Source organism: Glycine max, chromosome 19, assembly GCF_000004515.6.
Source record: "Glycine max cultivar Williams 82 chromosome 19, Glycine_max_v4.0, whole genome shotgun sequence".
Lineage (NCBI taxonomy): Eukaryota > Viridiplantae > Streptophyta > Magnoliopsida > Fabales > Fabaceae > Glycine > Glycine max.
The window spans coordinates 1,631,973-1,653,461 of record NC_038255.2 but is presented as its reverse complement, the minus strand read 5'-3'; the positions used below and the strand labels follow the sequence as shown (position 1 = coordinate 1,653,461).

General features: G+C 31.5%; 2 protein-coding genes across 2 annotated transcripts; both read right to left on the bottom strand.

Annotated features, from left to right (window-relative positions):
* Window positions 1-793: 793 nt before the first annotated feature.
* On the bottom strand, window positions 794-2,595 carry LOC102665880 (protein MAINTENANCE OF MERISTEMS-like). Its single transcript, XM_041012823.1, has 3 exons — window positions 2,227-2,595; window positions 1,461-2,120; window positions 794-1,375 (listed from the first exon to the last, which is right to left on the bottom strand). The coding sequence occupies exons 2-3, from the start codon at window positions 1,716-1,718 to the stop codon at window positions 1,145-1,147; spliced, it is 489 nt and encodes a 162-aa protein (XP_040868757.1). The 5' UTR covers window positions 1,719-2,120; window positions 2,227-2,595; the 3' UTR covers window positions 794-1,144.
* On the bottom strand, window positions 1,737-2,598 carry LOC102665761 (protein MAIN-LIKE 1-like). Its single transcript, XM_006604891.1, has 3 exons — window positions 2,484-2,598; window positions 2,227-2,447; window positions 1,737-2,120 (listed from the first exon to the last, which is right to left on the bottom strand). The coding sequence occupies exons 1-3, from the start codon at window positions 2,596-2,598 to the stop codon at window positions 1,737-1,739; spliced, it is 720 nt and encodes a 239-aa protein (XP_006604954.1).
* Between the last annotated feature and the right edge of the window lie 18,891 nt (window positions 2,599-21,489).

The window sequence follows — 21,489 nt, the reverse complement described above, 5'->3', positions numbered from 1 at the left end:
ACCAGTTCACGATATTATTTTTTTTGTGTTCTTTGACGTCCAAACTTCAGAGAAAGCGCCCCTCGAATGTCGTTATCGACTCCCACATAATTTTTAAAAAATACCAAACAGGGGTACTTAGACATAGTTTGAAGGGTCCAAATCCATTTTTTTTATTTTGTGCTTGTTTTTTTAGGGCCTATTCGATGGAACCGGTTCATGATATTATTTTTTTTAGTTATTTGATGTCCAGACCTTAGAAATAGCATCTCTCGAATGTCGTTAGCGACTCCCACATAATTTTAAAATAATCGCAAATAGGGGTAGTTAGGCATACTTTGAGCGGTCCAAATCCTATCTTTTTTTTAATTTGTGCTTTTAAGTTCTAGGAGTAATTAGATATTATTTTCAGCAATTTTTGAGGTTAGTCATAAACACTACACGAAAAATAAAATAATGAAACAAATAATTTACAAAAATTGTATTGCCAAAATAATGTAACAATTACAATAATGTTATCAAATACAAAAATAATACACATGATATCAAAAACTAATCTATGCGCTGTCTACATCACGCCCTAAGACTTCCATCAGAGGCGTCACCCCTAGCGATCCGCAGGCAATCTTCCATGATCTCATATAACTCTGTTCCTACAGTGACCATCCTAAGGTTGAGCACACGCTCCAACCTTTCTGTGATCGCTTCGCAACCTTCACAAGCAACCTGTGATAGTCATAAAAACACGGTTATTACAAAATTTTAATTAAAAAAAATTACAAAACACTAAACCAAATTAAAATACCACTGAATGTCTAGGGAAATCAGCTGCGACTGGAACCTCCGGGATATGTGGCTCGACGTATGCATCCACATTTGGGGCAGGTGGATGTCTGGGCTCATCACCTTCCTGGGTCAGCGTGATGAAAAGGTGAGATATCTGGAAAAATTACTCCATGTAGTCCATTGATACCTGGTTGTGGGCAACACAAATCTCACTTGCGGGTGCTAGATGATCCCTTAAATGCATCCACCTGTCGTCTATGTCCTCATATGACAACGAACCAGTAACTGGCGGCGGAGGGATGGTCTGGATGTACCCGAACTGGCGTACCACCCTCTTTAGTCTGACATAGACCACAACATGACCCCATCTGAGCTGCCCCTAGTAGCATGAAATAAGCTCGAAGCCCCTAACTGCCCGATGCTCAGTGTAGGGCAACCAAGAAACATTCGTGATCGTCAGAGCATCTAAACGTGCCCTGTACAGCGCTCCCTTGATCCCATTCATGTGCGCCTTCATCGTAAGCCACCTGGAGGCACGTGGGGTCGTCTCAGCGTACCCATCATCAGTGACGCACTGATGAACACTGGAAAAATACTCATATATCCAGCACTACACAAATGAAGTGAACATAAGATTAAAAAAAAATTACAATTCATTATCCAATTTAAACCTATTTACGCACTTTAAAATTTACCTGTAATAGCGTCAAGTACCCACCCATCTGTCGTGTACGGGTCTGCGAAGCTTCATCTAGCTGGTCATACATGTGAACCAGCGTGGCAACTCCCCAGGCATAGCCCCTAGACTGACCTAGGTCTTGAAAACCCTTTAGATGCACCACATGAACATGGGTTGCACTCTTATTAGCAAAAAGAGTACAACCCACCAGGTGGAGGAAGTAAGCATGCGCCGCTGCAATCCAACGTCGGGCTTGGCATCTACTCTGATGCATCTCACGGAGCCATGACAGTCACATGTAATCCCCATGAGCACGTACGGTCTCAGCTCGAGCCTCCTCGCCGGATACCTCTAAAAGCTCCATCAACAGCAAGACCGCCTCGTCCACGCCCAGAGGCTCAAACCTGTGTAATGCCCCTATGATAGGAAGATGAAGGAGACACGCCACATCATCCAGTGTGATCGTCAACTCCCCCACTGGAAGGTGGAAGGTGCTGGTCTCCCTATGCCACCTCTCCGCAAATGCAGATATAAGTCCAGGATCGCCGATGACCACATAACACCCGATCAATGGACTTATTCCGGTGCCGGCAAAAAGGCCTTCAATCTCAGGCGCTGGACTCCCAAATTTATCAACTTTCCTACCGTGGGAGACCAGCTTCAACTCAGGTCGTTCCTGAGTTGAATAACACAACATAAAAGTTAATTAGACATTCATTATCACAAACAACACAACAAAAAATAAAAAATTATCAACTACCAACACATCCAAATTAAAATACCTCGCTACGCCAGATACTATATGCCACATGGTCAACAAACGATGTCAGCAATGATGTGTCACGTGGCCCACCAGGGAATCCCTCGCCATGCTCAGCAGGTGATCCCTCAGCACCATCAGCAGCTACGTCTGCAGCATCTACCTCCGCAGTCGAAATGTCCTCGTCCACATGAGGAACATTCTCAATCACATGAGGAATATCCTCAGTCACTTGAGGAGGAACTTCCTCAGTGACATCAACATGAACTCATTGCCTACGGGCAGAAGAGGTAGGTCTATGACGCCAAGGAACATCAACATCATGCTCATCCCGACCCATGCCTCTGTCTGTACCACTACCTAAGGCACGAGCTAAACCTCTTGTTCTAACCATGATCTGAAAATCATGAAGAACATGTAGTTTTTTTGAAAAATTTGTTGAATAGTAAGGGATGTCATGCATCATATAATTGGTAAATAAGGTTTCTCAATAATCATTTGTTGAAAAATTTATAGATAATCAAACACAAATAGGTATGTCATGCAATTTTAGATAGTACAAGTCAAACATCAAAGGAGAGATTTTGTTATTTTTATTTGCATTTTTTTATGAGTATTTATGAAAATAATAGTGGTTATTTTGGGGGCATAGTAGTGTTTTTTCTACTTTAGTAGTGGTCATGTTTTCACCAACAAGGTTCACTCTACTCTTGTATTGAGTCCTGTTTGGTGGTGATGTTAGGAGATGTGGTTCTTAAATAGTAAGGGATGGTGCAGTCTAGGTACACTCAACATTCATATATACAATGTGTGCACTAAGTGATAGATATGTGATTCAATAAATTGTGTTGACACAGGGTATGGTCCAAGGTTACATGAACTAAATGATGTTCAGCATGGGTAGTTTCCCTCTAACCTTGTCGACTTACTTGTCATCATATTCACGGGACATTGCCATTTACAGCTATTTCAAATATTTTATAAAAGTGAATGGCTGAAGAGGCCTTATTAACTAATCATGGTTTAATTTTATATTCATAGGTTGCATATTCTTTCTATTTAAAATAACATCTATAGGCATTATATCTGGATCATGCTTAATAAACTTTGTGAATTTCTTATGTTAAAAACTATACTTCTGGCCTGTCACACACATACTAATGGTTGACACAAGTGAAGCAAGGGAGTATCAATTTGGTGAAGTGAAACAAAACGTGTTAGGTTCTGATATAATCATAGTTGAATAAAGTTATACCAAATTTAAAGTGTAGTAGAAAGAAAAATCAAGTGGCTGGACCAAGTGGTGATGGATTGGAGTTCCTTAATTCAAACAGTTGGAGACAAATTTGAGTTTGAAGGAGTCTGATGCCTGGCCTGCTGAGGTATGTTGCTGATTCTTTGAATTACTTGTTCAAGCTATTCTGGTTATTCACTTAAAAATACTTAGGCTAGCAAGGATATATTCTAGTTATTCACTTAAGAGCATTACTGGTCCTAACCAAGGTGAGATATCTTTATACATCCCCCTTATGTCCTAGATTGAATATTTGGTGCTTTCTAGGAATAGCCAACAAAGGAAAGAATCGATTGTATTTTTCATATGATTTGATTTCCTCTTATGAATAGACTAATTTTATTTTTAGCTAAGGGGATTTTATAGCTTATTTTTTCAGCTAAGCAACCATTTCATACATGGTTGACCTAACATTTCAATTAATCAATAGTAGCTTGTAACCTATATAATGATTAAGCAGTAGCACCAATATAGTTCCTTGTTTGCAACTCTTAATGGTTTCACAAATTATTGTAATCTTGTACAATGATTCTGGTTTTGATGTAGATTACATTTTCAATACAATTATTCTAATGCTTCTCATTCTAATTGCAGTGATCAGAGTGTGCAATGTTTGCCATAGGGATGGAAATGTATATTAGCCTATGTGTGTGTTTTGACCTTTCTTAAATTTTTAATTTATTTTTAAGCATAAAATAAAATACAAATTACAAACAAATGAGCAACACTCATTGAATATACTATGCAACAGACCTAATTTAGATATAATCATGTATAATTTTAATAAAAACATATAAGCAATATAAATTAAAACACAAACCAAAAATCAAAAATCAGATTGCAAAGGTTCTTACGGAAGAACCTTCTTCCGTAAGAAGAAATTCATTCATACGGAAGAAGATTCTTCCGTATGTTCACATGAAAGAAGGTTCTTCCGTACAAACATATGGAAGAACGTTCTTCCGTAGGAACGATTCTCCCTTATGGAAAAAGGTTCTTTCGTATGTACGTACAGAAGAAGGTTCTTCCATATGAATCCACAGAAGAACGTTCTTCCATAAGGGACATTCGTTCATACGGAAGAACGTTCTTCCGTGGATTCATAGGAAGAACCTTCTTCCGTGCAAACGATTTTCATACTTCAACGAATACGAAAGAAGGTTCTTCCGTATTCCAAGAACGCTCCGTCTTCTACCTCTCCCATGGATTCTCAGACAAAAAACCTTAAGTCTTCTACCCTAAGACCATTCTAACCTACATACAAGCATTAAAGGGCTGGGAGATAGAAAATACTGACCTCGAAGGCGGAGATGACGCAAACGCACCAACAAAGCTCCAAAAATGGACGAAGGTGGCAGCAAGCAACCGGAGAACGCAGGGGAGAAGCGGGAGAGTAAGAGTGGAAGAAGGAGAGACAAACGGAAGAAGCTGGGAGTGACTGTTCACTCCGCGTTTCGCTTTTTAAAATTTTTAATAAGAAGGGCAAAATGGAAAGTTTCTAATATTGTTGGGTGCACCTAGCAACGCCCCAGAAAAATTCTTTGATCGAGCCCAAAAATATTTTTTTAAAGTTTTTAAACAAAATTTAATCAATATAAAAATAAGATAAATATAACTAGTTGAATAAATGAAATATTTATGCACACTTTTTGTAATTAAAAGTCATTAATAATATGCTTAATTTGTTAGGGATAGTCATGTTTAATGGAATTCATGTGTTAGCAATTTTTATATAAAAGTGAGAGAAATAAATCTAGACATTACAACTACATATGAATTGTTAAATATTGTTAAAATTTAATGTTATGTATTAATATTTATTCTATACTAATATAAAGGTTCTCTTTGTGTACTTTTATACATGTACAAACGCTTAGTTTGTTATTAAGAGAAATAAACACAATAAACATAGATAATTAATGGTTAATATTAGAATATAAACACGCGCAATTTTTTTAAAAAATAATTATGCTATTACTTTGAATATTGATCACCCACCTATAATTATAACCAAAATGGATAATTTGTATACTTTCAATTTTTTGTTCTATGATATACATAATGCCGTAATGGAAGGTTTGAAATAATCCATTTTCAGCTTACTAGCTATGTTTTTTTTACAACCATTCATCACTGGGACCCCAATTAGTATTTGGGGATAGCAAGGAAAAGCTTTTCCTATTGTCATGCGCACAGTACATGACAGCTAGCTGCATTGACTTAAGAAAATAAAAAATAACCAACAAAATATGGCATGATTAATAGATAATTAAATAATTTTATTCTTAATATCTGATCATGAATTTGATCCATGATTTGTGCTGTATAAAAAAATATTTATCCTTTAAATAAATCTTACTATCTTAGAAAATTAGTCTTTAATTTTCGACCGAAGGATAGAAAAAATAAAAATTATATTGATATAACAAGAAAAACAGCTAACTATGCATGATGGAAACAGAAGAGAAATGGGTCTTACAGCTCAGTTGCTTAGCATCTGTTATTGTGGGTGTGGGCCGCAATATTGAAAATGTTGAACACTGGGAGGCTTGCTATTTGTGTAGTGTTGTGTTAGTGCTCTCATGAAAACAGCTAAATATGGCCTGAAATTCAACCATCAAATTAGCCAAAGACTACTCATCATCAAGTGCGAATGGGGAACAGAGGGGAAGAGGCCCTCCCTCTTTAAGTCACAAGGGAAAGGGACAAGACTAGACTTGGAATTGAGAACCTTGTCTGAAATACATGAGAACTTCTTATTAGGTGTTAATGCATGAATGCATGTCACCTCAATTATATATAAGCTATCATTATCTACATCCATCATAGTTAAAGTAATTCATATAAGTTCAGTTTCATTTGCTAAAGCAAATTAATGAGAACTTTTTAATTATGGAATTCTGCTATTAATGCTTTCTTAATGTTGGTTTTTATTTAACTGGCATTAAAATAAATTAGATGGTTGGAATTTCAAAAAATAAAATTAATGGCTGGTATAGAGACCACAGGTAGAGACCAATTTGATTAAGACTAAAGCAGAAATTTGAATAAGGTCATAAGTTCTAACATCAGCATTCAGCAACCTAAAACTATGTAAATAACCTAAAATCAATGGTTAGTAGATACCACTCGTAACCCACTATGACAGGCCTAATGCTTGAAGCCGAAATTTGAACAAGGTCATAAGTTCTAACATTAGCAACCTAATAATTTCAGTGTTATCATTTTATATGAACCAAAAAAAAAAAGTTAGAGTCTGAAGATAGATACCAATTTCGTTTTTTCTTTTTCTACACATCACATATGTATCATTTAATAATGATAATCCTTGTCGACTAAAGTATAATTATTGTAGAAAACAAAATTATCTTTTTAAGTATTCAACACATATATTATATGTAAATCTAAAATTGAAATTCGAGATTATTAATTAAGTCGAAACAATTGCATATCATTTGGTCCAATTTTCGGAAGCAATCGATAACTTTAATAATTATAAAATTCTGCTATTAAAACTTGTATAATGTATGAATATTGTTGAGTTCTACTAAAATTATGTTAGAAACAATTAAGTGATGGAATTTTTGAAAAATAATTAAAATGAAAAAATTAATTTTGATACATGCAACAAGTTTAATATACTTTAATTTATCACAAATAGTTGCTAAAAACTAAATCGAATTTGATTGTTAATGATGATTAGGAACGTGTTTATAACGCCAGTAATTAAGAATTTATCATATATATAATATTCAAGATCCATTATTCACGAGCATATATATCAAATCCAGACAAACAGTTGCCTCGCAAATTCTTTTTTAAAGGCAAAGCATCAAGATCCATATCCCACCTACAAAATCCCCACTATGGGACTATCATTCCATCACCACCACCCACAGTTGAGAAAAACAACAAATTAAAGCAGGTGTACCTTACCTGGTAAAAAAATAGTCCATCGATTTTTGAGGATCCTCGCATACATTTGACCTTATTATTCAGAGAGGGAAAGTAATGGGAATAGAGCATGCTTTCATGTCCCACTCCCATCTCGTAATGGGTTATGATCTTTGTGATATTGTCTTTTGGAGATTTGAGAACCCATACCATACGTATGTGCCAACCCAAATTTGCTTGAGTTGTTCATCATGATATGTGACAAAATGTTTAATCAATGACACGAAAGTTAGAAAACAAGAAAAAAAAATAGAACATATATATATATATTTCTCTTTCAGCCACAAATCGTAACACATTTTTTTAAGAGTTATTAATTAAGTTTTTAGTATGTAAACTTTTTTAAAATTTAACTTTTAGTTCATCAACAAGAGTTTGATTAGTTAAAATCCTTTAATTTTTTTTCTGTTAAGATTTTTAGTTCTTGAACAGAAATTTGATCACTTAAAGTTCTTAAACTACTTAAAAATTTAATTTTTAATTTCTGAAAAAAAGTTTAAACTCCATTATTTTTTATTTATTTAATGGGATTTTAAGGACTTCAAATCAAAATTTTAAAATTTTTAAAATATTAATTGGTCAAATCTTTGTTTAAGGGCTAAAAAATTTAAAAGAAAAAAGTTGAGAAACATTGAGTAGTCAAATTTTTTAAGAAACTAAAAATGAATTTTGGAAAAAGTTAAAGGACTAAAATCTTAATTATTTTTTTAATTCACTTTGGCTTATTTCGTTCACTTCTTTCTCTTCGTGAAGAAAAATAATGGAGAAAAGATTCTCGTATTGGGATTTTTAACAAATCAATATTATTCATAGGTTTAATTATACGTTTATATTTTTTGTATAGGTCTATAAACATTTTGAATCCTTATCAATATTAAATATTTAAAAGTTCGTTTGTAGTCTTTCTATTTTAAATTAATGATTTACAATCTCTCATTTTTTAAAAAAAAATCTGTCACAATTGAATTGAATTACTGATTTCGTCAAGTTAACAGCAATTTAATATTTTGCAGTAAAAAATTGTTACAAAATTTAAATTATAAATTATAAAATGTGATAATTTTTAACCACCACAAAAATCTTAACATAAACGATTATTTTGTTCATCAAACCATCTTTGGTGGCGAGGATATTAAAATATGTGGAGTTGTAATTTTTTTGGTGATTAAAACCGTCAAATATTATAATTTACATTTTGTAACAATTTTTAACTGTTAAAAACTTAAATACTTACTTGCCCTTAACCCTAATTGATAGAGTCAGTAACTAGGTTCAGTTATGTGATATTTTATAAAATAAGAGATTAAAAACCAACAATTTAAAATAAAGAAACTAAAATTAAACTTTTTATATTGACAAGAGTAAAAATAATTTTAATCCTTTTAATTATTATAGAATGGTAACAATGAACTTTGAACATAATTCTTAATTCAAACTATCTAAATCATCCCAGTGGATTATTATAATTATAATTATATATATATATATATATATTAGTATAAAAAATGTGTATAAAAGCATCTAATACAATTTCACATCTTTTTTTTTTCTTTCTAATGTATTACTAAACATATTACCTTTTTAAAAAAGATTAGTAATTTTTTGAATTTTAGTGAGTTAAAATTTCAGTATAATGAAAATAAAATTAAAAGTAAATAAACTCTTTCTTATTTACTTTAAGGATAAAATTATTTTTATTTATTTTGCTTTATTCGACACATCTGTGATCTGTCCAAATGAATTTACTAAAAATGTGTTTGGGAACCATTTAAAATCTTGAAAATGGGAAGTTTTTCTTTCTAAAGCAACAAAGGTCGAAGAAATAAGGCGAATGAATTTGCCTTCAGTTGAACTCAACTGAGTTCCAAACACATATATTATAAACCCGAGAGATGGCCAACTACCTCACAGTCTCAGCACGTTAGAATGTGGAGCATCTTGTTGGTAGGGTCTCATTTCTTTATTAAAATGTACTTTTTTCGACACAAAAATCTTCTTTATCAACTAATGATAAAGCTTTGATAACTTGGAACACCACTTTAACCCAAATTTATGAAAGTACGGGAGATAGGAGGAGCTGGGGTTAATCAATTCAGTAATGATTTGGTATTCAGATATGTAACATCGATGATAAAGTATAAAAGTAATTAATGAAAATAATTAAAGAAGCAATATTATTAAAACTTTTAATGTCTATTATTATAAATTTAGAATGGTATATATTTATTAGCTAATTTATGTGCTAACTTTCTCCTAAATAATCTAAGGATGGATGAACCAACATATTATCTTGTTGCATTTTTAATGTAATGATTGTTATATATGTTATGCGTTTCATGTTTCATATATATAATATTATCTGCTTATTAAGACCACGAGTTATACTTAAAAGAATTTATTAGTAAGGGAACCCGTATTTATAAGATTCTGTCTGTCAAAGGGCAGGAATATTGTAATATTTCATTTGGAACGTGTAGCCTTTATAATAAAAACAAAAATCATGAATACTATAATTTTTTGCAGGGTCGATCTCTCTGATCCTCTATTTTAATTCTTTATTTCGTTTAGTACTTCTTACATAGTTTCAAAAACAAAAATTTGCTTTTTATCATTATTATTATTGTTATTAATATGGCTTTCAGTGTATTAAAATATCTCTTTAATTCCTTTATAAAAATCTCTTGAAGTGGTACCAAAACAAGCTAGAATGGGATCATAATACAATATATCACTTCCAATGGATAAATAGAATAGTTTCCTGAATTTACCCAACCATGATTATGATCCTAGACGATACACTTCCTGGGCATAAAGGAGATTATCATATGGTAGTGATTTCATATCTTAAAACACTTTGGAGAAGTGTCCATTGTGTGTTCGTACCTATAAATGTGCTTTGTCTAGTCACAATCACATTTGATAATTCAATTCTCAATTAGCATCACAAATCAAATATATATTTTTAGAAGCAATGCAACTTAATGATTTCATTGATCGATCTATCATTTATCTGTCTATTACTTTTCACATCTTAAGTTATCACACACATCGATCAATACAAGTAGGGGGGACACAAGTGATCGCCAAAGTAGGATAAAGAAATCCATTGTAATAATTGCCTTTCTTTTCTAGTCAAATGATCACTACCATTTGAAAATATTAATTTGTCCCTTTATATTAAATTATTGAAGAATCAGCATGCCTAAGTTGCAAATGGTGATAATTCTAAAACTGTGGTAGATTTTTCTTTTCTAGACAAAATAATTATATATTACTAAATAGAAGGCTAACCTCCGCCATGCCTAAGTTCATCCACAAGATATATAGTCATATTACAAAAGATGTGAAACAGAATATCATAGTCATATTACAAAATAATGTGAAACAGAATATCCATCACCCAACAACCAGAAGAAGAAAAAAAAAACGTTGGAGTATAAGAGAGTAAAAAGTCTCACATTCAATAAATATATAATTATGTTTAGCAACATATAACTGGAAAAAAAAACTTACAATTCTTGAGTTAGATATAATATCAAATTCATTTATGTAATTTATTTCGTTAATAAAGATCCCTCTGATAATTTACTCCATAATGATTAAATAGGTTTGGTTTGTTTAAAGAATTTAGAACAAGTTTGATCTGTTATCTTTTGTTAACTATTTTAAGTGTGTGATTTGATTTTTTTTAATATCTATCTTATCTTATTAACACACTTAAAAGACATATTTCATATTGAAGTGTTGCAATAAGCCTGATCTATTCCTAAGTAGGCTAATCAAATAATAAGCAAATGGGTAAAATTCTATATAAAACAAATTATAAACTACGCAAGGCATGAGATAATGGTAAAAATAAATAAGTTAGACTTTATGAGAGTTACGTCTAAATTTGTTTATATGATATAAACCTATTTTTAATATCTAATTTAACTATTATCATAACTTATTTAAAAATCTATTTTTAAGATTTTAAATAGGACATGAATTTATTTTTTAATAAATTTATAGGATTAATTTTTTACTTAGTTCAACAATTAATATTTTAAAAATAAATAAATACATGATTTTTAATATATTATAAATATTTAATATAATAATAATACTAACAATTTTTTTATATTTACTTAAATAGAATCGCTTGTTAAGACTAAAAATGTTTTCTGATCGAATAGCCTAAAATATGTATATTCTTTTCAACTAAATAAACTTTATAAAGATCTTAACCTAATTTATTTCTTAAAATAATCTAATCTGATGTAACCTAGCTTATTCTCACCATTCTCATCCCTTCTTATAACCCCAATACAATCATCATGATGCTTGAAGAAACTCATAGGTGGAATGCCTTCAGATTACCACTCATAGCGAAATTTTTTACGCTTCCAAAACAACATGACAGTATGCTTAAATCAGTATTAGACTGATTACAGTGAATGATTATATATCAGAACAAGGTGGCCCCGCAAACTCTCCCTTTCATCATCATTTGCATTGCTGAACAAATGAACCTCTAATTTCTTCATTACTGTAGTAGCATTTAATTCATCTCAGTTCACAAAGCCGTTTCATAAGTGTGTGTGTATATATATACTCATTTTCACTTTTAAGAAAAGAATTAAAATGTTTTTTAAGAAGCATGTTACTTTTTTAAAAAAATCTAATTAGTTGTTATAAAAAAATTCAGACATATTGTAATTAAAAGGATGCAAGTATACACCCTTATTGCCTCATAACTTTTTTATTTGTAAAGTTAATTTTCTCTTTTTTAAGGAAAGTTAATTTTCTCTAAATAATAGACAAATAAAACTTTTTTAAGAAACCGTCGTCCAACATGAAAAGTTTTCCTAATTAATTACTAAATCTGTCAACGACAGACAAAACTTTACTGATCCCAAATCTTACGTAGGTGTTGGAGTTGTTTTAGTAACATCACATTCCAATGGTCCGATAGCAATGTGTAATAAACATATATGGTTAGCAAGTTAGCATATATACAGTTACGATAAAGTTAGTCAATCCATACTAAACGAGGAATGAAAAACCAAAATTTTCCTTTTTATTTTTATTTTACTTCAAGTATTTTATAGTATTCTAGTCTTTTATTTAATTCGATAGTGACAACTGAGTAATCTTAATTATTTGTTTAATAATCATCCATCACTGTCGAGGCATTAGTTGTCAACATGAAATTTCGGACCTAATCAAGATGATTTAATATGGGTCATATTGTGAACTTTACATGTGCTCATACCTCTATTTTTAAAATCCTTAGATAAGATAGGAGTGAAGCTGAGCTACGAACAAAGATTGTTTCTGCAACAACTTTTACAGAGAATTATTGTTTATTACATTTTACAATCTTTCTTCTATTATTGGTTGTTGCTTCTTTTTTATTAGGACAATGTCTTCTTTGTATTTCTACGACTTCAACTATGTTAAAGATCACAAAGAATAACATCATCAATATTAGTGTTATCCAAGCACTAATACATCTTTGACTAGTATTTATTTTTGGAGTGTGAGATGCATTTGTCTTCGATCACGTTTCAATTACAACACAACTTTTGATGATCCTCAAGATATCTGTAGTTTTAAATATCTACTCATTGACTAGTTATCTCTAACATCATGCCTTTGATCATATATAGTTTCTCATATCTACACTTTCCAGCTTCTTAATATATAACTCTCCTTCTAGTAATTCTTCTTTTGATTGTAGAATCTTATGTGATGGGAAATCTTCCACTTTAGGTTTATGCTTCACACATGTGCTATGCTTCTGAATATGTTATGTCTTATTAAAAGCACTTAAAGCAACCATTAGTAACTAAGTTTAGTAATTTTGGTTTTGCTTCATGGTGGTTTGTCATCATTAGAACATTAAATTCCTAAAGGGACTTTTTCTCAACAATTGTAAATATATATCATTAGTTTTTTATACTAATTTCCTTAGCTCAGACTCTCTAGAACTTTAGAGAAAAATCTATCTAGCCTTAATGAGTCTATAAACATCTTTTGGGGGAGGGGGGCTTATTGATGGGTTTTTCCTGTGAGATGTATTAGGTACCTGCCCCTAAATAGAATCCATTTAGGATAGGGAACCTCAGGAGACTAGTTAGGAGATTGTTGCTTCTTAAGGTTGTGTGTACCCACAAAATATAGTTGTGTGAGTTAAGTAGTAAGTGCTACTGAGGGTTCAAAGCCTAGAGAGGCTTTTCATAAGAATACTTGGATGATTAAAGAGCCTACACAGACATAGAGAAAATTATGGTGAAGCTTGTAGAGGCTTTTCGAAAGAATACTCTGGGAAGCCTACAAAGGTTTAGAGAATACTGGGTATAGGAGCCTATGGAGGATTTAAAAAAAAATAGAATATCATAATTGGTGTTTGTGTTAGAAAAAATCATATAAGAGTAGGGACTAGACATGGCCCAAGGTTCTGAGTCAACCAGTATAAATCTTGTGTGTTTTATCTTTCTTATTGCTCTTGATTTGTTATTTTCTAAATCTTTATTTTGAGAATCTTGATTTTTAAAAGCACATATCGTTGATATAAAATCATTAGAAGTTTTCTCAAATAGATTTTCACATTAAGAAACAACCCCTACTCATATGCATAAAAGATCAAATATTATATATATATATATATATATATATATATATATATAATATATATATATATATATATATATATATATATATATATATATATATATATATTCTACTTATACCTTGAGTCTAACATTTGATGAGTAGTTTATGAAACAATAAATTATAGTATCTTTGTGTGTTCTTCTCTAGAAAATTATTTTATACAAATACTATTAAAGGGTAAATATTGCTCCTGTAACAACCCCAAAATGGTATTACATGAAACACTACAGTTTTAATGCGAAAAGATTCATTTTTAATCCCTAACTCTTGAATCAGTTTAATTAATGAAAATATGTGTAACTTTTTTTATGAATATAAGCGTGTCATATAAATTTCATCCATAAAAGGTCCTTGAGACGTAAAATATAAAGGTATGTGGGCCCCAAGACACTACATCATTAAACATTATAAACAAAACTCGAGGGTCTCATTTAGTCAATAAATACAACATAAATCCATGAAGATATATAAACTCTAAGTCAGTCCCCACTAAGACAAAACATAAATAAATGACAAAAGGTCGGATCTTGCCCCTGAGTCCACCACCAAGTCCACATCAACCACGGAGGACATGCTTCTTAAAGACTACATCATAATCTATTCCTTATCAAATGACACGATTATCACAGTTCAATAGAAAACACACGGGTAAACTTATTTTAAAAGGAAACAACATAGAAAATAAAATATAAGATCAAGATGTTAAAAAGAGATATAGAAATCCTTCATTTTTCTAGTAGTCATGTACTAATACAACTCCTTGAGTAAACACATCATTCTTAAGTCACAATTATCAATGTATATGTCTAACTATCATGTTATGTCATGCTTACTCTTTACTCCCGGAGGATTTCATCTTTTGAGTGATTAATCCAAGTACATTCCTTAACATAGTCATACTCTATGATCTGATCATTCGAGGAGACATGAATTAAACTTGCAAAAGAAGTATGGTTTTATCGAAAATGGATGAGTGTGGGTAGTGACTTACCTCGATAAAGCTTGCAAAGACCTTAACCTATTTAGGGATTTGCCCATCCATCCATTCTATAGGCTCATTCGGCGTTAACCACCACGACAATCTCCAACACTAGTTTAAAGGCCTTCTTAGCACCCCCAACTTACATGCCTACTCAAATGCAATGTCATTCATCAATGCATGTATGTTATGATCATTCAAATCAATATCATACATCATCACCAATCTCAACATTGTAAGAGGTTATAACATCATAGACTCACCATTCATATGTTCATCATACTCATAAACTCACATATAGTTCAACAATCATAACAAGACATTCTAGCACCTTGAATTCTTGCAAACAACTCACCAAAAACTCATATGAATGTGAATCTCATACATAAAGGCAACTCTAATAATAAAATAACATAATCTCAACCACATCTCATATCATCATAAAATCATTAAGATCTCAAAATAGTTCATTTAAGCGCAAAGTAAACACACATTAATCACTTCCTCATCAAAACTGGTCATTGGACTCGAAATGGTCACTAGACTCAAAACTAATCATCAAACTCAAAATGGTCGCTAGATTCAAAACTAATCACTAGAATCAAAATGATCACTGGACTCAAAACTGATCATCGGACTCAAAATGGTCATTGGACTCAAAATTGATCACTGGTCCCAAAATGGTCATTGCACTCAAATCTGATCACTGGTCCCAAAATGGTCATTGGACTCAAATCTGATCACTAGATTCAAAACTGATCACTATACTCAAAAATAATCATCAGATGCGACACTGGACGCTGAACGTGAAAATGGTCACTTGACGCGACATTGTATACTGGACGTGAAAATGGTCACTGGACACGAAAAAGACGCGAATTCTATAGAATTTCAAAATTTATGTTGAATTGCCTCTCATGGCTTCCTAATCATCCCAAAACAAACTCAAACTCTTTCCCATCAATTTCAAATACATAAGCAACATCAACACACTTCACAAATAGGAACTTTTAATCAATATTCATCAAATAAATAACAACCCAAATTTTAAAACTCAAAACCTCAAATGCTCAAACTTTCATTTTTTTTAACAATATGATTCATTTTTCAACAAACTCGAAACCAATTCACAACAACCTAATAGAAAAGGATAAAGTTTCTCTTACCTATCAAACCTAAGGAACTCGCTTTGAGATGAAGAAAAGGAAGAAAAGAGAAAACTTTAGGTCCAAGGAGAAAGCTTTCTTCAACTCCACAAGCAATTCAAATTGCAAGGGCATTATTCATACCCAAAGTCCTATTCAACCAAAAACTAAGTCTTTTCCATGGAATTCCCATGGGTGCCTTAGTGGAAAAACATGAAAATGGAATATAAAAGAAGGAGGAGAGGTGTTTACCACACAAAAGGACAACTAATGAACACTAAATAGAGGGGGGAAAAGACCTCCTTTAAGCAAGAAAACCAAGTTCTCAACACTTTAAGGAATGTGTTTTCTTGGGGAGAAAGACGCAAGTAGAATGAGAACTTTTGTGTTTGGGTTTTAGATTTTTGAGAGTTGAATGCAAGTTTATGACTCTTGTAATTCCTCTTTTTTTACACCTAAACCTTATTATACACACTCACCTCTCTAACCATAAACTAAAGTTCATCCTCTTAAGCCCGGAATACTAAAACTCACTAACCACTACACACATACGATCAAATCACCAAATTTATTAATTAATTCATTTAAGTACTTAAACTAAATTTAATTTCTCTTATAACTTAATTAAATCACTTGAACATACAATTAAAAAACACAACCTTACAGCTCCTAACAAAGCTTCTGAAAGATAAGATTCCAATATACCCTTAGTACTTTATAAGTCACATGTTCTTTTGTAAAGAAAACTACATAAAGTGTCACTATTCAACCCTCCTTCTAGTGATCTTCTGATCGACTTCAGGGATTGGAGGAGAAAGAGTAGGGAAAAGAGAGAAAGGAGTTGGCGGTGTCGGTTTGAAGAGTTATTTTGATGTTTAAAACAATGAGGCACAGTAGTTTAATTAGTGTTTGTAATATTTTTACTTCGTTTAAAAATTTAATTTTAATTTTTTTTTTATTTACAAAAATGTCACCTTACATTTTTTAACATTTGCTCTCCAATAACAAATGTAATACATCGACATAAAATGTATTATATTTTTTCCATTAACAATTGCTTGTGAGTGAATTCAAATGCATATTATACTATCTCAATTAATTAAATACATTCTCTAGATTTTTAACATGATTTTCCTTTAGTTGATGTCTTAACAATGATGCCATTCTCATAGATTTTAATTACATAGTGTTCTCATAGTGAACCAATCTTGTACTTCATTACATAAATCATCTACTCATGAGACTTGATATCTCTTACATTACGTTAGATTATCAATACGAGTTTTAGGGGATCCTTATAAAATACCAATAATCATCAGGAACACATTACATTAGATTATCAAAAAGAGTTTAGAAACACCTAGATCCATAATCATTGATCAAATAAACGCAGCGGAATCTGAATCCATAGGTAACCGGTGGCTACATGGTTCTTCCGCAACCAAAACCTCTTTATTCCTTAATAGGACCTTTGTACCTCTTCAGATGGGGAGAAGATAAACTATGTGTGATGGCTCGGTATATTAGGGATCATAGCCTTTTTATAGCATATTAACCTAATAGGGTTCTCATTATTCCCTATTGGGCTAACAGTGACATCTGTTCATTTAAGTCCATATCATCTGATTTAATTGTCTAACGGGCTCACTTAATTTGATCACATAAAATAAAACCCACTAATGATAAATAGCTAATATAATTGTTTTATAATATTAACCCATATTAATTATTGGAACAGAAAATCTCAACAATCTCCCACTTGGGCTACATACTGTAACGATTATATCAAAGTCCTTAAGTACGCATCCATATGCTATTTATCTTTAGACTTCCACCTTAATAACCTAGTCCATCTCATGTATCAATAATGGAATCACTGCGACTTTCGTCACTACAACAAATGTAACTAGACTCCAATAACCACCACATCAGTACACTCAATGACATAGGTCAATATGAATAAGTAGCATGGAAATTACATGCAATGTGACTCAGTCATGCCTATTTCTAGCTGGTCTAAACTTATTCTTTATAGAGATTTATCCAAACACAACATATATATTACAAACAAAACAAGCTGATAATGAAATGATAAACTTCAACTTTATTTTTGCAGAAAATTCAAACAACAAAATGTTTGTAAACCATACGATATAGAATATAAGTAAGACTCCCACCAAACTAAGGTATTATCAGGAATTACACCCATATGAGCAGTGTGCTTATGAAAAAATTTAAGTGTCATACCTTTAGTAAGTGGATCAGCTAGCATGGAATGAGTCCCTATATGTTCTATATAAATCTGTATTTTCTGAATTCTTTATTTAACAACCAAATACTTTATTTCAACAAAGTTTTACTTGGTTGAATCCTTAATAAGACTGCTAAGATATTATCCCAATAAACACCCGATGGCTACTTAATGTTGGCGACAACAGGCAAACCAGTTACAATAATTTAGCAATCATAAATTCTAGTATGATGTCTCATAGCAAAATATTAACTCCACTAACATGGTTAAATGTGGATCCTTATGTGGATCCTTATGTGGAGTGATTGCCATTAAGACATTCCAAAAAAATCGAAGTCAGAATACTCAACGATTTCTAAACTTCTAGACTTTTGATATGAAAGCATGTAGTTTCTTGTTCTCTTCAATTAACGCATAATGCACTTTACTACTTTCTAGTGTTGCATATCAAGATTACTCATATATCACCTTAGGACTCCCACAAAAAAATATTTTATGACAATAAAAAATAAATTTAAGAATACATGATAAATTGCAATATAACTGTTTTGCAACAATACACAGTATGATGATAGTAGGATGTCATCAGCATATAAAACCAAAATAATAAATTTACTCCCACTGAACTTTTAGCACACACAATCATCAAGCAAATTTACCTCAACATCATAAGAGATAATCTTGATGAATTTTGTAATACCATAGATAAGAGACTTGTTTCAAATCATAAATGGATTTCTTTAGTTTGCATATCATAGACTTTAGATCATCTTAAACAAGGTTTTCTGGTTTCATCGTATAAAGTGTTTCATCAATGTTTCTATTTAGAAACGTAATCTTTACATCCATCTATGCAAAACAATTATCAAATTGATTTGCAGTATCATTATAGTCCTAAGAAAGTCTTTCTAAGAAATTAGAGAGAAAGTTTCTTTGTGATCAATGTCTTTCTTCTTGTAAAACTTTTGGCGACAAGACAAACTTTATATATCTTAATATTATCCATTGAATCCATTTTACTATAGATATTTATCTACAACTTATGGGTTTCACACTTTCAAGCAATATGACGATATTCCAAATGTCATGTTCAACCATCGGTTTTATTACATCATTTATGGCATCAATCCACTTGAGAGTTAGAGTACAACATGACTTGACTAAGTTCAATTAGACATTCTCAGTTAACCTAATGTCATATTCATGTTCTTAAAGAAATATTACATAATCATATCAAATTACATTTTTCCTTTCTCTAGTGGATCTTCTTAATGACACTTCTTGAGGTTATTGAGTTTGAACTTTAGGTGGTGCTTGAGAGGGAATCTTAATGTTGTCTTGTCTTTTAATAATGTTAGGAGTAACATCATTATTTAATTATCATATCCGTTTCTTGAACAATGGTAAGTACAAAGATTTATCTATTGTCAATAATAGGTTATTCTTTAAAGACAACACTCGTTATGTTTCCTTCCCCTCCAAACTCAATTTCCTCAAGGAGTCTTACATTACCGTCTCAAAAATGATCTTAAAGTGGGATTGTAAAACTTATACATGTGAGAGCTTTAAATGTAACAAAAAAAATTTGTAACTAATTATCTTTAAGTCCAGCTTACCTTCATGCAGCCTATAAGGCATTGCTTCGGCTGGACATCTCCAAATGTGCATATGGCTAATGTTGGGATTTCCTTGACTCACACCTATAGGGATTCTTAGTGACTACTTTAATTGGTACCATAAAAGGATATAAATTGCATTTGTTAATGTCTTTTCCCCAAAGCAACTTTGGTAGAGAAGAATCAAAAGTCTTATCATATTTGTACAAGTCTAGTTTCATCATTCTGCAACTATGTTCATGCTAGGTTTGCCTAACATTACATGTTGTAAAACAATTTCACAATTATTGAAGAAAAACACATGAGAAACTTCAAACGTTGTACCTTATGTCATATATACCATAGTATTCCCCACGGTCACATTTGACAACATTAACTTTCTTTCTTTTTCTTAGTTGAAGTTCAATTTCAGCTTTGAAAGACTAAATGTCTAGAGTCCAAAATATCTCATAATTTAAATAAAGAGGAATAATCTATAAACATAATAAAATACATTTGTTCATTCCATGAATCCATAAAGAATAGAACACAAATATATGTATGTATTAGTTCTAAGATATCCTTATTTCTTTCAATATATGAATTCCATTTTTTCTGTTTGGCTTCCCTTTATATATTCAATATAGACTATAAGGTCCAACCAATATAAAGGATCCAGAATTTCCTATAACACAAGCATCCAAATACTCTATTAAGATATATAACTTAAGTGCTTATGTTATAAAGTGACAAAATTCTTATTTAATTTTAAGTTTTGTACCATCCAAAATTGTTTGTAATAGGAATACTCAAATATCCATAAAAGAACTCATAACTTGCAACATTTGAATCACATGAGAAACTAACTTATTATTTCTAATTGAACAAAAATAACTGAATCTGTCCAAATTAGAAATAAAATTTGGTTTAATAAATAGTTCAATATATCTCTCAACTAAATTCAAATGAAATTGAGTCTTTTAAAACAATATAAAAGTTCTTATAGCTTCAACTGCAACTTTGTGTCATCGCCCACATAGAAGAATTTTCATTATCACTTGGCAGATGACTTTATAGGTTGCCTCATATAGACATGCTTTTGTGAGTAGTAGAACCAAAATCTACCCACTAACGTCCTTTGATACAAAACTAAATTAACTTTAAAACAAACAAAAATGAGAAGTTTATCATTCTTCACACACTAAATAGTGTAATTGAAACTCCATTTTTTTTACATGCCTCATCCTACAAAAGTAACAAGGAAATTCCTTATCTTGTTTTCTTGTTTCTTTTCTTAAAAAATAAAAAATTATGCAATATCATCAACTCTTAACTGACTCCCTTTTCAAACTCTAAATCTTATGCATGCCAATTAGGGATTCAAATAATATGAGTAATTTAAACCATAGT

Coding starts and splice junctions, on each gene's coding strand:
- LOC102665880 (XM_041012823.1), bottom strand. CDS start 1,718: ATGCATCAGAGTAGATGCCAAGCCCGACGTTGGATTGCAGCGGCGCAT. Junction 1,376..1,460: donor GGTACTTGACGCTATTACAG/GTAAATTTTAAA, acceptor TCATTTGTGTAG/TGCTGGATATATGAGTATTT.
- LOC102665761 (XM_006604891.1), bottom strand. CDS start 2,598: ATGGTTAGAACAAGAGGTTTAGCTCGTGCCTTAGGTAGTGGTACAGAC. Junction 2,448..2,483: donor TAGACCTACCTCTTCTGCCC/GTAGGCAATGAG, acceptor TCACTGAGGAAG/TTCCTCCTCAAGTGACTGAG. Junction 2,121..2,226: donor ATAGTATCTGGCGTAGCGAG/GTATTTTAATTT, acceptor TATTCAACTCAG/GAACGACCTGAGTTGAAGCT.